We start from the raw sequence: 17165 nt of genomic DNA, 5'->3' as shown, positions 1-17165 counted from the left end.
TTGTGCCAACATAACACACATCTCAGTTACCAAGTGCCCTACTAGCATGGTTGGCCGCTAGCTCCCTTGCCGCCGCCGCTTCCTTTTGCTGTCCCATGACTTCATGAGACTGTGCCAGCATCCCTTCCGCAACACTGACCCACAGCAAATTTCCACCACGCTTGGCTTGGGCCGCTGCTGCCTTAGCACTTTTAAGGGCCTGTTCACCCATGACATGCTCAAAGAGCTTGCTTCTCATAACGTTTAGCGCAATGGCAAGACAGTGTTTGTTGTGCGTCATCTTTGACCCGCCAATAGAAGCATGCATGCTAGTTTTTATCTGGCCCAGGGACTGTGGCGGGTCGGTAGTAATCGTAGCAACAACCAAGTTATAAACGGTCCGGATCTCGGGGTCTGGATGATCGGTGCATATGGGAGCCAATGAAGCTAAAAGATTAGTAGCATCTTCAGACTGTGGTTGATCTGGATGTTGGAGGATCCAAATCCGATTGAGAGTAGCAAGGACAGCAATGTCCAACTTAGTCGACCGCATCCCCCCAACCATGTCCAGTTCGTACTTAGGGTCGCTGAAAACTTTCAGGGCTTCTTCAAGATCCCCTGTACCTTGAAGATAAATGCCTTTGAGGTAGAGCGCTAGAAGGCCAACAACAGAGTCATCGTTTGGAGAAATTAAGATATCAAGACGTTTGATAGATTCTTTCACCGGGGACCATCGGCTATGAGTAGCAGCAAAAAGGCCAGAAACTACTAGCAAATAACACCGGATGTGGGCTCGCCAATTAGCTCGGCGTAAAGCCTCCTGCATTGTAGGTGTTGGTTGTGTTTGGGTCACGCCATCAGATTCCCCTATGACAAACAGGTCAACAAAATTAATCGAATACTCCAGACTACCAAGTCATAAGAGAAAGAAAACAAACACTTACATCGATCAAGAGTTTCCATAGCTTCTTTCCAAAACTCAAGAGACTTTGGGGGTGCTGTAGCCGACTGCAGGCTGACAGCTACTCCGCTAAACGTCATGCTATAAAATAGGTTGTCAGTAGGCAAGAACGAGTCCACTTTTGACATGAAAGAGCTTACATCAAAACCATCAGTTCAACACGAGTGACAAACGAAAAGGCAATATAATCACTCTCTTCATTAGTTTGTCCGGGACTGATAACAGAGGCGGTGTCCTCGCTAATGTGAGCCAACGACCCTTGTCGCTTGATGGGTATAAAGAGTAGAGACGCAGATCCATGCCATCCTCCCGAGTTCTGCATCTCATCCATGCGATCCTGGAGAGCCTTGAGCTTGCTAGCCACAATTTCTGTCTTCTTGTGACGCATACTACACGCAAGATCAACCATCAGAATCAAGATGTCGAGCTGAAGAAGTTGCTGTTGTTGATTAAGTTGGTTTTTGGTAGCCATAGCAAGGCATTCTTGTATCCGGTGCATGTTTTCCTGTTTTGTCGTTTTCAAAAGAGCAAGGGCTTCCAGCAGATACGCAAAGGCACATAAGATAAAGTCACTCTTTTCCTGGGCCATTGTGCCCAAGTGCCTTAGATTTTCAATGGCACCCACATCAGCCGGATTCCCAAGCTGCATGTAAAATGATGCTTTTAGCAATCTAAACACATAAGCCCACTGGTGATGTCTCGTTCTGCAGCGCAGGGTCAGTGGTATGTACTATCAAGCATATTCTAGAGTCAAATAACTTACGCAGTGGCATCGGATATGTTTTTATCCGCAGCGACCATGGCAGCCTTCGGACTTCTGTGAAATAGTATTTTTAAGAGCAAATACTGCATAATGTACTTGAGGTCAATGAAACGGTGACGATCGCAAACAATTAATCCTTTGGTTAATGTCATTTCAGCCTCCATGAGGTTGTCGGTGTCCTCATATAGAATTTGAGCATATCGGATACGTATTCGCGCCTCTTGACGAGGCATCAGAAGTCCGCTTTGAAGAGTAGCTTCAAGACACGTCAAGCCCGTTGCGATGAGTTTTTGGAAATCTCTTATGGGAGCATCGCTTGAAGCGGTCACTAGAGTGTGAATGCTATTATGCGCGGCAGCTATACACTCCTCTGCGACGCAGCTATACAACGATATCGGGTTGGTTATGCGGCTGCGAATCGAGAAAGAGGGCGACCGTTTCGATATGCTGGACCTGATGGATAATGTTGGAGACGTAACTGATGGGGTGCGGGGGGCAGTAATAGAAGCACCAGGATTCGATAGTTTGGTGCGTATAGGCTGGGAAGTCTGATGGTTTGGAGGCTGGGGGGGGGTCTGCATGTACGTAGGAACTGGCGTCTTAGGCTGCGTATTCAAAGGTGGTGGGGGTGGCGGTATTGATACTGGTGCCCGAGACTTTTCGGGTTCCTGATTCCAGGCTAGCTGTTGCGATGATGGAATTGGTAGTTGTGGCTCATGGGAATGAGAGGCCGGCATTAATGGCACAGAAAAGCTATTGTAGTTTACATGACTCTGGTTTAGCGTTTCGCTTGGATTTACAAACTGGACATCCATCTGGTTATGGTTGGCCTGAGAAACCTGTTTAGATCGAGGTTGCGATATGGGAGACTGGTGGGGCTGGGTCCGAGGGGAAGGTGACGAGAACTGAGGTGGCATCGGACGAGAGACAGGTACTGAGTTCTGATAGGGTTGCGTATTCTGGTAAGATTGTGTATTCTGGTACGGCTGTGTTATAGGTCGAGATTGATGCTGTTGGGAGGGAAACACATTCATGCCCACGCCCATACCCATGTCCATATTCATGCTCATGTTCATACTCATGCTCATGTTCATGCTGTTGTGGTTAGGATTGATGGGCGACACCTGAGGCTGCTGGCTATACGACCGGTTGTCGAATGCTGGAGCTGGAGGGATAGATTGAGGCACTGCTGGCGCTACTTGGGATTGCGGGAAACGCTGGGGGAAATTTTGGCCTTGACCATACTGGTATTGCAGAGGCTGCTCCATCTCCATGTACATAGGGTTGAACTGATTTGGCATCGCATTTGGATTGTGAAGCGAAGGCCGCGGCGCATACATTGGTTGCTGGAACTGCGACGGTTGCTGGTGATACTGGGGCGAGCCGTAAATTTGTTGTTGGTCGTAAGGCTGAGTGATTGGAGATGTTAAACCAGGCTGCTGACCATGGCCTGGAAAGGCCTGTCCAGGAGGCTGGGGGCCTGGATAGGACATCACAATGGCAACATGGACGAGCAAGACGGTGATGGGTTGTGGTAGGTAGTCCTTAAGGGTAGCAGCAAGCAAAAGGCGAGTCGAGGGGAAACACGGGAGAACAGGCTAAGAAGCGCGACTAGATAAAGAAAGGGCGCGGAAGGGTTTAAGACGACGTGCAACACAAACAGTGAAAATAGATGAAATAAAGCAAAAGAGGCGAAGGCGAGAAAAGAGAGCGGGTTTGTTTAAAAAGTACTTTATGCGTTTGTGCCCAGTGTTATACAGCAATATCGGCAATACTGACAACAGCACTAGTAGGAACGCTAGCAGCAGCACCAATAGTGCTGTGGACGTGCTGTGCTGTTGGCTTAATGGTTGCGCCTCAACAGGAAGACAAGCAAGGGCAAACAATCAAAAAAGAGTAAGGCAAGAAACAGCAAGAAGCACAGTTAAAGTCAATCAAAATCAAGGATAGCAGATCAAAGCAGCTTTGTGCTCTGAGAGCAGGTGTTGGTTAGTGACGCCCTGATCGCCTTGCAGCCCTGTGAATACTGGTGGATTGCGAAGCAGAGGATAGTAGCAGGAGGATAACAAGCAAACAAGAAAAAAGACGTCTTGAGTGAAGTTAAACTTGGCGCAAAGAATAATCCTTCCCTTTGACTTGACTATGAATGCTTGTTATGGGTACCAAGCATAAAGATGGGCTTTGGCCTGTGACAGAACCATCTCAGGCAAACTGCGCGACAAAGACAAGGACGGCTCCCCATGTTTAGATCACGTGAGTGTGTGTGCCGTGGTATGTGATAGATAAGTGGGCCTTTCTTCAGCCTTGTCCCCTTCTTCGTGTTAGACGTGTTGACGGCTCTATTGAGACAGAGGTTGTTCTCAGCCTTGTGTCCTTATGGGCCCCTATTCAGCAGATAGTACTAGTAGTAATAGTAATAGTGCTTTGCTGCCAGCTAGTAATTCACATGCCAACATTTACGGTTGTTCAACTCCCTTCACAAACACTTACCTCCAAGGACAAAATTACAGCCTATGCATTAGCAATAATGATTCAGCCTTGCACTACATTTATTACTTAGTCCGTTTCTATATTAACCGTTGCTGACTCTGCATCTTCTTCTTTCTTGATATCGTCCAATTCCTCTTATAGAAAAAAGAACCAGCCTTGCAATCTCTATGCCTCCTTTAGAAGCATCTGCACATCCAGCCTCTGATAGCTTCTCAGCTCCAAAATCATCACAAGGGTCTTATTTGACTTCACCGCCCAAGCCAGGTTCTCCGCTATTACCGCAATCACCATCCGTGTCTCCATTTCAATCGCAGTCACAATCGCAGTCACAATCGCAGTCACAATCCGAGTCCCAAGAAGAGTGGTGGGAAATCAGATGCATTCTAGGTGAACGAATAAGAAACCGTCGTGTAGAGTACAAAGTTGACTGGGCACCACACTCAGTTACTGGCCAAACATACGATCCAGATTGGGTAAGCCATCCTAACATGTCTACCCATCTTGACTAAAACCCAACCCTATGCCTGTCGCAACCAGAATCCAGGGACCGGGCCCTTACCTTAGAGCCGCCACTGGTGATGCACTGCACAAGGCTGAGACGAAGCCTTCTAGAAACAAAGCTCTATCCAAGTTGTGTAAATCAAGTCGCTAACATTTGCTGCCTTCTTTTTCCTGCTTCCCTTTTCTCTGCTAAGATCCCGGGATCGCAGGTAACACACGCTGCCCGTCAAGAGTGGATTCTTAATAAGCAGCAGCGACCAGATCGCGCTCGTAATCAGAACAAGCATCGTCGCCAAGGCCAAGGCCAGAATCAGGGTCGGAATCAGGACCAGAGATCCTCTTCTTCCCATTCTGAGGATTCCACATCTGCTACCCGTCGTCGCGTCGCTCAGAGTATCACCGCTTCTGGCGAATCGCCTTCTGCCCATCTCTCCCGCCATTCTAGGGAGATACCAGATAGTCTGACTGAGCTAAACAATACGCCAAGTCGACCACCAAGTCCTGTGGTGCACTCTGCTATTTTTATATCCTCTGGCTCCCCCCAAGCGCCCCATTTTGTCGGCGACGCTCAGGCTCCCATCCACCTGTCATCTTCTACCAGCGGTGCTCATCCCGCCCAGAATCCCAGCCCTGTCGCAGCCACAACCACTGTCGCAACACCCTCATACCAGGCAAACCGAGGTATCCTAGGTATCACGGCGCTCGAGGCTAGCAATAGTCCCAGATATCGAAGATTCACTGAATCTGAGCTTTGTCTGTCCCCATCTCCTCAAGTGGTATCTTGCCGGCAACAACGGCAACTACAGGTTGAAATTCCAGACTCCCAAAACTCGAGTGTGCTCTCCACCATCTCCCCATTTCGCCTCTCTCAGCCCGTGGATCTCACGAGATTGCACCCCGTCTCTTCAAAGGCCGTGGAAACTGAGTCCCAGCCCTGCATTCAACACTGTGACTCTCGTAGTGCCGGAGAGCCTCAGTTAGCACCAGCAAGCAATCAGTCTCCAAACTGCGTGTCCCAAGAATATCGTACTCTGAACTCCCAAACTGAAAATTCCGCAATCCCATTAGAACGATTATCTGAGCACCCCCAGAAAAGCCCAAGCCAGGAAAATTTCACCTTCCTGTCGCAAGTGCCGCCTCAATTTCCCTCTGAGGGCGAAGATTTAACAAGTCTACTTGCTACATTCCGTTCTTCAGCCAAGTCGCTTGGTCTTGATCACATCACTGAGACACCCATCAACCCCAGCTCACGCTCCCGCCCATCAGGGGAGATCAGCATAAACCCAAAATCTACACCTGCAATAGATCTAATGAAACAGCCGCCCCCTCGCCCGGCACATTCATTAACCAGCCCTGAACACGGTCATAAGAGAACTCTCTCATCTCCTGGCTCTCAGCCTCTTGTCAAGCGCACGCGTGTTATCAAAGGAAAAGCGACCAGTATTATGGATCTAGATGATTCCATGCCGCTCTCCTCAATGGATGAACTCCTCAACATGCAAACCCCCTATGACCCCACCCGTCCAATAATAGTCGCAACTGATGATATAGAGAGTAGTGTACCGCTTCCTGACGACGCCCAAAAGGGCGAAAACAGCATGGAAATGTCATTTTCACTGCTACAGGGCTCAAGCAATCTTTTGCCTTCTGAAATTTCCCCTTCAATCGTATCAGAGGCACCCTCGCATCCCATGGTATCTGCCTGCGGCACGCCCATGATCTCAGGGGCTGTCAATCCCTCTGCGCTTGAGTTTGGCTCTGCTGTCAACGTAAATCCAAACTTGATGCTACCGCAGCAAAACCCTTCTCTACTGACAATAGCTCCGTCAGATATCTCCAGATCAGTTGATGTGCCATTTGAGGATCATCTCCGAGAATCGCCTCATCTAAATACATCACCAGTACAGCACCCTATCAAAGAAGACACTGTAGAGTCTTTGCAATCCTTGGATGGTGATATTATATATGACGGCGAGCGCGAGTTTCTTGTCACACTACCATTTGCCTCCAGTCAACGCCCTCTCTATATAGATGTTATCGAAAAGTTCAAGGCCTATAACAAGTCATTTGCCAACATCTTTTTCGATGAAGAGTATCAGGAGCCACGAGCATCTCTTGTCCACCAAATTGATGAAGAATTCGTAACGTTGCTAGATCTTTGCGATTACCCACATGAACTCGCTTCTAAATCACTCTCGGAGCTCTCAGAAAAGGAGGTGCAGCACTATGCAGTCGAGTCCAATGCCAAGTTCAACTTTCTTTGGGAGTTTTTGCATGAGTTAGAAGAAACGGAAAACAAGATTCTTATTGTGGTGCGGTCTGAAAAGCTCCTCCGGCTTCTCAAGGCCGTCATTTCCGCAGAAAAAATCCCCGTCTCAACTTCAACCCTTGATGAGACAGACTACTCCAGATCAACCTCATCATTAACTGTCGTCCTTGCTCTGCATAACTCTGAGATTATTGACCCCATTTCTTCTTTCAATGTTGTCATTGGTTTTGATTACATGTTCCGCTTTTCAAACGCGGCCCGACAAATCAACGCTTTCCCCATCCACAAGCAACCATTCGTTCTTACACTCATGATGCTCCATTCCATTGAGCATCTAGATATATCTATGGTGAAAGCCCGGGACTCAATGGAACACAAAAACGCAGTAGTTTATGGGCTTGTCCAGGGGCGAGATCTCATACGCAACCCTCGCCTAACGGACTATGAAAAGCCGCACGAAATCGCTTTCCACTTTGCCGAGCAGGTGAAAGATCCTAACCCCCATTTTGCTTGGGACTCGCAACCATTCCCAAAGGAGATTTTAGACGGTATTTACATGTCACCCCAAAGTTCCCAAGCAAACGACTCTGAAACAGGGCTCGAGTCGCAGCTAGCTGCAGGCCGAAAACGCAAACATGTAAGTAGCGAAAGTAGACATAGCACTACTTGGCCTCAATGCTGACCGCTTTCATCAGATCAATGATCCCATGAAGTCTTCAAAGAGACTCAAAACGTCAGAATCATCACCTCCACCCTCAAACTTGCTTGTTGACGCTGATCGCCATGCTGCAATTTCACCCTTTGTCAAGATTCTTGGGCTTCATGTGCTCGATGTTGCCAATGCATGGAATGGTCGCGAAGTTAGCGTTCCGGAACGCTTGCTTGCTGCCATGTGTCAAAAGGTATTTAACCGCCAGTATTGCTTGGTGCCGAGTCGTATATGCTTACAAAAATCAGGTTACCGAGGATCAACTCACCATCTCCAAAGAGCGTGAGATAGCGTCTGATCTGCGTAAAGTAGTCCAGTCCATGAGCAAGCATATTACTGAGTACAGCACAACATTGGAGCGAGAGGCTAAAAGACTACGTGAGTCTCTTGAAGAGCGAGCGAAGTTTGAGATTGAGCGCAATACTTCAGCCAAGGAAAATGAGTCTCTAAAGGCCGAAATTCAAAAGCTCAAGGACCAGATCCAAGCATCACAAACAGAAGAAAAAAGACGTTCTGAGGCAGCCACATCCACTACTAGTATTGCCGGTGCCACTTCCTCGAGCACTTCAAATAATTCTCTATCAGAGGCGACCGAGCGCATCCAAGAAGCTGAAGCTAAGGCAGCCTCCTTTGAAAAACGCTATGCCAGTCAGTCCACAGAAATGGAATACTTTCGCCAAGCTTACCAGGATGCTTCCAACGCTGCCAGCACACTGCGCAAGGAAAACACTAGTCTAGCAAGCCAGCTCCAGGAAAGCCAGCGATCGGCATCTGACAATCTCCTACGCATCCACGATCTCAACACCAAGGCCCAAGTCGAACAGCTGACGCGCATGATCAATGAGGCACATGCAATCCAACGTGAACGTGAAGTCGATCTCGAGCGTTTGCGCGACGAACTACGCGTGTATAAGAATGGACGCAGAGAAACGCGCCAGTCATCGGCCCCACGTAGCCCTCGCGTTGGTATGATGAGCCCACGTACTACAGCGGCGGGCTTCCGCACTGGCGGAGGCAGCTGCAGCGGTCCAGCGCCTAGCTCGAGTCGTGGCACGAGCCCGGCCACACTTGATGTCGCAGGCGCATCGAATATGCAATACTTCAACGCGCAGCAAAGTGGGAACGGGCGATGGGGCCATTTGAAAGATTGAGCTTGACGAGATAAGTGTCTGTGGCAAGACGCCTCCTGTTCTACTCTATTCTTCTTTCCAGATCACCAGGTCACATGGGTCGACCATTAGGGCTTTCTTTCTTTACTCTGACATCTTTGCTCTTCTCGTATGCCCATTTTCTTTCTCCTTTTTACGTGTGTATATTCTATACTATATATGCTTTGTACGCTGGTCCTTCTCTGCATCCTGCTTACTTTTTGCCCATCAAAAGCCGACATATCTTTTTAATCACAGCATATATCATTTATCCCCATCTATACGCTTAGCCTCGACCACGAGATTCTCCCATCATGATCATCAAGACACACATCGCCGTTGTTATTTAGTTTGTAATCTTAGTATAGCTTACAAACCCAAGTAGTTCATGGCCTACACAGGATTTCGCCGCTCCCAATAATAGTAACATAAACCCAAATGTAGCAGTAGCTTTTTCTAGCGCTGGCATGAATATTATACACTAAAAACTCACATTTTCTTCTCTCCTCCTCTGGTCATCTCCCTGTTCTCCTGCTCTTCTCGCACAGTTGCATCATAGAAATCCCTCTCGATATCTCTCCTCTTGCTTTCGATTCACGACCGAGGTAATGAAGGCGGTGGATGGCTAAATGGCACATAGTTTTCCCTGACGTCTGTTGTTTAGATATGCAAAATCGTAGCGTAATCTCTCTTGGTATCATGTTATTTGGTGCTTGTTTTTTTTTTTTGAAAAGCATGACCTGCCTTTATCATAGTACAAGATAGTAAAATGATAGTTCTAATGGTGCAAAAAAAACAAACGTCTTGTAGATCAAGGTTTGGGAATATAAAGAAGCCGCAGCGGCAGCAGCCGGGGGGCTAATGGCAGAGAGGGAAAATGTAGGAAGTATGGGACGAGCCAGGCTGCAAAATCAGAAAGACTAATCGCATATCGCAGGCACAGTGGGGACTAGGGCCCATTCAGGCGCAGTCCAAAGCCTTCCGGTCCAGACCGAAGCAAAGTTGAGCCGGGTAATAAATGTATGAGTCGGTATCGAGTTTAGGGATTGGAAGCGAAGCATCTAGTTAGTCTCGGGGTAGAGGTCCTCCTTCAAGTGAATGCCCAGCTCCTCACGGATAGGCTTCAGCTCAGTGAGGTAAGATTCATACTGAGACTGGTTCTCGACCTTGGCCTTGATCGCTGTTGGAAGGGGGAATATTGTATTAGTCAGGATGGCCACGACATGGGTAGGTGGGTTGTAGGGCATGGTTGTTATTGTTGCTACCGACACAGGATAACATCATAAACCACCAGTCCTAATGCATAGGATAGAAAGGCAGGCTTACCCTCAAAGACACGGACAGCAGTGGCGTAGTCATCTACACGGCGGGCGGCTTTCAATGCAGCAATAACGACAGAGGGGGCAGGCACAAGATCGTAGGCGAAGGCATTGTTCAGGTTACGCTAAAGTGACAAGTTGGTCAGAAGCCAGGCATTGTAGGGTTGAAAGAATTGGATGATTTTGCCGTCGCAGTATTCGGGATAGCTCTTATAGTGGCGGATAATCCCGGGATAGGGAATATGACCAGAACAAGGAGATATGGAAGAGGGTTGGGGATGTCAACTAACCTGCAGCTCGAAGACGTCCTGGACAGTATCAAACTCCTTCTCATAGCTATAAAAGAGATACATAATTAGTACATTGGCTCAATTAGCGGTTAATGGGCGGTCGCTAGCCGCAGGGTTGCGTCGACACTACAGGTGGCGTGGTGGGCAGGTAGTATGGCATCTATGTAGCCAGAATAGCAGCCCATTACAACACCTAGCAATGGCATGACGGTGACCTTGGCATGAACAGACGTTGGCAATAAACCAAAGTAGCACGCTTCCAATGACATATTATGAACGGATCGATCGATTGAGACAGCCGTTGGCAAATGCGAGGGCGGAGACGGCCATGGAGAAAAACGCAAAGATAGAGAGACGCAGGCAGAACTCACCGAGCAGTGAACTCCTCAAAGGTCTCCTCATCGTGGGCCGACGAGCGCATGATGGAACTAGTGCTGAAGCTCACAGCAGGAGCGGGCACAGAAACACGAGCGGCAATGGGCTGACGAGTAGCAGCACGGAACATGGTCCGGCGAGCAGCAATACGGAGCAGAGAAGCCGACATTGTGTTGGATGTGAGATGAGAGGAGTTTGCGTAAGACAAGCGGATATAAGAGAAGAGGAGAAAAAAAACGACAAAGAGTCTAGAGAGGGTTATTGATCTCTGATTGATCGACTTGATTGAGATGGTTTGATTGGGGGAATGACGGGATAGTTCACAGATTGGACTCAGAGGAAGGATATTTTGTTATGGAGGCTGCGACTATCGCTCAGTGGGTCGAGACAGTAGAAAAAGGCAGAATAATCGCCTGTTTTTTCAGGGAGAAATTTCGGCTTCAGGGAAGGAAAGCACCGCTTTCTTCACTTTCCTGAACCGTGAGTGGCCAATGCGGTTCTCTTCTTTTTTTGCAGCAAAAGCGGGAACCCAGGAAAAAATTACTCGTTAATACCAATCCGGCCAATCAGAGCGCTGTAGTTTGTTTTATTGTTAGGGTCTTTCCCATTGGTTGTTAGAGCGCAACCTTTTGACGGCTTCCAGCTTAGTCACCCATGGTGGGGAAGAAAGCGAGGAATTGAAGCCCCTCCATTCTAAGGACCGTTCGGCGAAGTTGGCTCGTCACAACCCAAAGTCGCCGCGTTGCTGCGTTGAGCGCTTGTCTTTCCAAGCGGATTCTGATGGCGGTAGGGTTGCCTGTGTGTTTGTCAATTTGCCGAAAGCTGTGCCATTTCAACGGTCGTCCGGACTTTAGTGACAAGGTGGACAGATTTCCAAAAAAGTCAATCGCGATTGTAATTAGCAAGAAGAAATGAAGTGATACCAGAGAGTGGCTTGTCAGCGCTTCTTATACTCTGAACCCAAGGCCTAGGGCCGAGAAGGATATTAGATCATAACTTGCTCACGTAATTATGTGACGCTGAAGTGTACTGTGCAAACATGCAAGTCAAGGCGAAGAGGTGTTATAGATAAGTAAAAGTGTGAGACACCATAGAAATTGGTGGGTTTTAATAGTACATGTCGTGAGGATGGCATTTCTCGTCAATAACATTTTTTTCTGTAATGGGCGAGTTATCACATAATGATGTGTTGTGGTTGTTTATAAGCATACGAGTAACTCAGCGAGAAAATATTGATGTGCAACAAAAACATGCTCAAGATGGGATTGTAGTTATATAAGGGTTAACAAGGGTCTATCATAGCGCTGTTTCTATGCCTATAGAGTTGTCCATATCTCATAATATCAGAATAGCATTGATCAACTTGGGCAATTTTACCCTCGGGTTGCTCGGCCGAGGGTCAATCTTGTTTAGCTTCACTGGAGGCTGTTAAACCCTTACAACATTTGTCAAGCCAAGGTTTTGTCTTCGCGTGTGAGTAAATTAACAAGTTGGGTGTCGCAACTTCTGCCATGAGATCGGATGCTTTTTCTTTCCTAGTAGGTATGCCAAGGCCGGCATACTCATGACAAGTGCAGATGGCATATCATTGTAAAGAGAAGTAAAAAAAAAATGAGACACCATTGTATAGCCCTCGTGAGAATACGAGTTTGAGTCGTGTTAGGTTGGCCCCATGCAGCTCTGTTCTATGCTTTATATCGATTTAGGTATCGAAAATAAGTAAGAAGGAGGAAGAACGATAACCGGGAAGTCCTCTCTCTGAGCTAGGAGCCGGGAAGAAAGACAACAGCACCAAATCCCGCTAGCATGTGAATGTGTTGTAGTGGGCCAGGGGGAAGGAGAAGGGATCCTACTGTAGGTACTGTGCTTTTGTGTACTGCACTACACTGCATTGGGGCTGTGATGACAACTGGCAAAACTGCAGTCAACCGGACCTTTTTCTTATTCCAGAACAAAGGGCTTCCCAAAGGTTCTCCCAAAGGCTTCCGTCTCCATTTATGGATGGGTCATTGGATGAAAGCTGAAATTATTTTGTTTTCTTCATTTCCCTGCGACGGGGAATAGAAGCTAGAGCAGAGACAGAGGCAGCAGTAGAACAAAGAGAGAAGAGGGCCAAGGTGGGCTAACTCAAAAAAGAATGCTTAGCCGTTGACCTTCAGCCTCAAATCACTAAGCAGCACGGTTAGAACTGAGTGGTGGTAATTGGCTGGCTGTCTGAAATGAACACCAAAAAACCAGCAAAGCTCACGGTCAAGAGAGATCACCGCTTAATGCCACTGCGCCCTGTTGAAGATCTCATTGTCTGTGACGGGGGGGGGGAGGGGGCTTCCCCTGGGATGTGTTGCTAGCGTGGACTCCTAGGAAAAAAAATCAGTTCTGACCCGAAACGAACAGGTGTTCCTTTTTAATTGTCTCTGTCCTCTCTGTCTGCATGCTGCTCTCTGTTGATGAGGCGGGACAGGCTATTTTGGGGGGTAGTCCATCACCAAAAAAAAAAAAAAAAAAAAAAAAAAAAGCAGTGCACTTTAGCTGCGCGTTCTTCCAGGGGCCCACTTCCTTGTTTGGTTTTATGGAAACCCGCGTTGTCCGCGTCTGTTCTTCACATGAGAGCGAAAAGAGAGAAGAGAAGGTATACATTCTGTAATTCAATATGGGTCTGGTACTTCTCTCTACCACAGCTACCAGATGAGTGACACACGTCCATACTTTTCTTTCCTGTCTCTTCTCTTATATAGGCAACCAACAAAACAACAGCTTGCAACTACCCTTTCTTCTTCTTTCCAAAGTTTGCAACTTCCAGTTCTGCCAGCTTTTTAGTCATCCAGGAAAAAAAAAATCCAGACCAAGCCCCTTCTTTTTTAGGGCCCCCTTTTTTCCTCTGCTTCTTGCTGTCTCTTTATTTTTAATATTGAGAAGCAACCCTTCTAGTTAGGCTATCTTCCCTTTCAACTGCCCTTCCTCTTCTTTTCTTGGCCCTTGTTCTGGCCTGTCTTCTTTGTCGGCTTTTGCTCCTCTTTCTCATCCCTTCGCGAAGAGTACCAAGTTGGCCTGGCTTGCTGTAGTGCGTGTTACCGTCAACTTGTTCTTCAACTGTGTGTTTTTCTTACTCTCCTTTATTCTTAATTGTCCGGCTTTTTTATTACTTTTTTTTTATTACTCCCCAATTCCGTCCTTTGCCCTTCTTTCTATTTCTTCCTGGAGTTTGTCTGTGTCTTCTTCGCTTTCTCGACTTCTTCCTTCTCTTACTAGAACTCGAATCGTCGTCGACTTCCGCTTCTGATACATCGTCCAAAGATATCTCGCAACAATGGATTCGTTCCCCGTACCAACCATTGACCGGCCTTTTGGCATCCAGCTATGGCCTATCTTCGACAAATGCTGGGAGCTCACCATGGGCTATCCTCGCGAGGCTTTCCGCTTTGTCCCTTCGGTTACTCCCATGTCTACTCTCAAGGAAACCGGAATCTTCGTCGTCATCTACTACATTGTGATCTTTGGTGGTCGTGAACTGATGCGTGGACGTGACGCCTTCAAGCTGAAGACGCTGTTCTTGATCCACAACTTCATCTTGACTGCTGTCAGTGCCATTCTACTGGCTCTGTACATCGAGGAACTACTGCCCACCGTGGTTCGCCATGGTATCTTCTATGCCATCTGTGACCACAATGGCGGCTGGACTCAGAAGCTTGTTGTTCTTTACTACGTATGTCGCTTGTCCTTTTCTTTTTACCCTGCTTCTTAATCCTCCTTCTCTTCCTCTTCCCTCCCATCTACGCGCTCTTTTGTTTTCTCATTGCCAAGACATGGCCGCTCTCCCTAACTTGATTTGGCACATGCTAACTACAACTCTCATTGCAGCTTACGTATCTCACCAAGTACCTTGAGCTTCTTGACACTGTTTTCCTGTTCTTGAAGAAGAAGCCTCTCAGTACGTACTTTCTCTTATGGACCTTCCTACCATAAACCCGGATACCTGTTGTTCCTACTAACACGGCCAACTTTCTAGCCTTCCTGCACTGCTACCACCATGGCGCGACTGCTGTCCTTTGCTACACCCAGCTGATTGGCTCCACCGCTGTCTCCTGGGTCCCTATCTCTCTGAACCTTGGTGTCCATGTCGTCATGTACTGGTACTACTTCCAGAGTGCCCGGGGCATCCGTATCTGGTGGAAGGAATGGGTCACTCGTTTCCAGATCATCCAGTTCATTATCGATCTTGGTAAGTCCTGTCTTGTCCATTGAGTGCTGTGCAACAGCTGTACTCTATACTAACGCTTATATCTCGTAGGATTCGTCTACTTCGCTTCGTACACATACTTCACCTCGACCTACTTCCCTAGCATGCCCAACGCTGGCAAGTGCGCTGGTGAAGAGTTTGCTGCTTTTGCCGGCATGATCATTCTCTCCTCGTACCTGGTTCTCTTCATCTCGTTCTACTTCGCCACGTATAAGAAGGATAGAACCTCTACCACCCGCAAGAGCCTTCGTCGCATGTCGCAAGCACCTCTTCCTGATCCGCATCACCTAGTTGCTAAGGCTACTACTACGGGAGCTAAGAGCTCTTCTGGCCCCACCACTCGCTCGCGCAAGGCTCTGTGAAGACGCCAATTCTCACCCTTTGGTTCGAGTCGAGGATGAGAGAAGATGGCTGTGCCGTCATGATAGGACTGTGACTAGCCTTCTCTTTTGCGGCACGTTGTGATTTCGTTCATATGCCACGATCTCATGATCTTTTGCTTGTTTTTTTTTCGGCTATTTAGCTTTGGACTTGATCAATGATCACTTGACCCCATTGCGCAAGTCTCAGGAGCAGCTGATTCAATAATTTTTACTTTTTTTTTTTTTTTTTCTTCTTTCAGCAACAGGTATTCCACCATAATCCCATCATACACAAACACACTACACGCTTCGATTTTTACATACACACGAGAAACATAACAAGGTTACGGGCTGGCCATATGGCAGCAAAGGAAGGTTAGGTTTTCATTGGGCGGCTCCTGTACTTTATATTCTTCTTCTCCCCTTTTTCTCCCATTCCTTCCGTTTCATTTTTTCCAACTGTACTTTTTTTTTATTTTATTTTTGTCCTGCTTTCTTTCGTGTGGACGAAGCACTGGAGGGTTTTATGGAGGGACTGGGTACAGAGAAGACCGGCGGGAGTTTAGCGGTTCTGGTACGGGATAGTGTGTTGTATACAAGATCATAATTATTACTGCCCACGAGGAACGAAGGCCCATGGATAACATTAATTTAAATTTAGCACAACTGGTCGTATCATGGGATATTTAGGTCGATGGGAATTCTGTGGTGACCTTCGCGTCTAGGCGTGGTCCTGCACTGGGGTCAAGACCAGGCTTATTACTCTGCCCTCAGCATTTGAATTCTTGCTAGGAGCGTGATTTAGTAGATGACGTAGATGCTTCCTCTTTCTTCCTTGATTGTTGCAATTGGTGGGAAAGAAACCAGCGAAATAGAGGTAATGCTTATCAAAATTACTACTGTTCTGTGTAAACGCTGCTTTCAGGAGCCTTCTTCATACTGTTTCAAGGGAAGACTCTATCGCCAGTCTCAGATGCTTACACTCACGTATACGGCGGCTGTACGGCACGACACGTCATTTTGGTTATCTTGGATTTCAGTTGAGGAGAAGAAGGTCGTATCTATAAGCCATGGAGAAGGTTGCGTGCCTCGTACTGGGCAGAAAAAAACTGTGCATGGACGTAGGATCATGCTCTGACGTCAGTTACAACGGTTACGTAGGATTCCCCGCCTTAGTTTAAATCAACACCGCCTTAACAGCCGTCGACGGCCAACTCCCCAGAACTTAATTGTCTTTCGAATTTGAGGCCTCATTACTATCATGTACTTTATTTAGTGTGCTTTCTAGGCTATGTCTGTGCATCTCTTGAATTTGATACCGAGAGTTGTGCCTAGTTGTGCCTGTTTTTCCCAACCTTACACCCCACCTAACTTCTACTGGAAGAAGTATCAAGATTTTACTTGCCCTCTGTTCTACCCCTACAGATCAGGAAGAGAGTATCAGCAAAAGACTAGCCATCGGTAAGGCTCCTTTATCTAGTTTGAGCGAGGGTTGTTTCTATACAACACCGTAGTTTGTAAGACGAATAAAAACTACCGGGTTAATTTTTGGTTGTAACCAGGTGGGCTCTCTGGCCGGGTGTGATTTCGGGGGGGGGGGGGGGGGCTTTCGCTTCTGTACATACTGTACAAAACCATCACCGAGAGCGAGATCTGCATCCCTGAAGGCTGATTTGAGATCTTGCATATCAATGGACTACGCATGAAATCCATAAAACTCTGGTGGCATCTTCCAATGCTCAGCACCTACTCCCTCTCTATA

The 17165-nt window shown here is 47.4% G+C and overlaps 4 protein-coding genes across 4 annotated transcripts; 2 read left to right on the top strand and 2 right to left on the bottom strand.

The window, feature by feature from the left end:
* Positions 1-22: 22 nt before the first annotated feature.
* Positions 23-3196, bottom strand: HOO65_030827 (Mitochondrial membrane protein Pet127; the record flags this gene model as incomplete). The annotated part of the gene is made up of 5 exons (XM_071001838.1): positions 23-846; positions 924-1021; positions 1081-1644; positions 1704-1757; positions 1800-3196. 5 exons carry the CDS (start codon positions 3194-3196, stop codon positions 23-25), a joined length of 2937 nt encoding a protein of 978 aa, XP_070860506.1.
* Positions 3197-4360: 1164 nt separating this feature from the next.
* HOO65_030826 (uncharacterized protein) lies at positions 4361-8823 on the top strand (the record flags this gene model as incomplete). Its single annotated transcript, XM_071001776.1, has 4 exons — positions 4361-4666; positions 4904-7600; positions 7659-7865; positions 7921-8823. 4 exons carry the CDS (start codon positions 4361-4363, stop codon positions 8821-8823), a joined length of 4113 nt encoding a protein of 1370 aa, XP_070860505.1.
* Positions 8824-9881: 1058 nt separating this feature from the next.
* Positions 9882-10973, bottom strand: HOO65_030825 (Cytochrome c oxidase subunit 6, mitochondrial; the record flags this gene model as incomplete). Its single annotated transcript, XM_071002286.1, has 4 exons — positions 9882-10000; positions 10147-10264; positions 10430-10475; positions 10801-10973. The coding sequence occupies 4 exons, from the start codon at positions 10971-10973 to the stop codon at positions 9882-9884; spliced, it is 456 nt and encodes a 151-aa protein (XP_070860504.1).
* A 3138-nt stretch (positions 10974-14111) lies between these two features.
* On the top strand, positions 14112-15403 carry HOO65_030824 (elongation of fatty acids protein 3; the record flags this gene model as incomplete). The annotated part of the gene is made up of 4 exons (XM_071002230.1): positions 14112-14507; positions 14663-14732; positions 14811-15023; positions 15093-15403. 4 exons carry the CDS (start codon positions 14112-14114, stop codon positions 15401-15403), a joined length of 990 nt encoding a protein of 329 aa, XP_070860503.1.
* Positions 15404-17165: the final 1762 nt, after the last annotated feature.

The sequence above is a fragment of the Ceratocystis lukuohia genome, assembly GCF_044167205.1.
Source record: "Ceratocystis lukuohia strain C4212 chromosome Unknown Supercontig3_pilon, whole genome shotgun sequence".
Taxonomy (NCBI): domain Eukaryota; kingdom Fungi; phylum Ascomycota; class Sordariomycetes; order Microascales; family Ceratocystidaceae; genus Ceratocystis; species Ceratocystis lukuohia.
The sequence above is the reverse complement of the archived record's forward strand: the minus strand, read 5'-3'. Positions and strand labels throughout refer to the sequence as shown.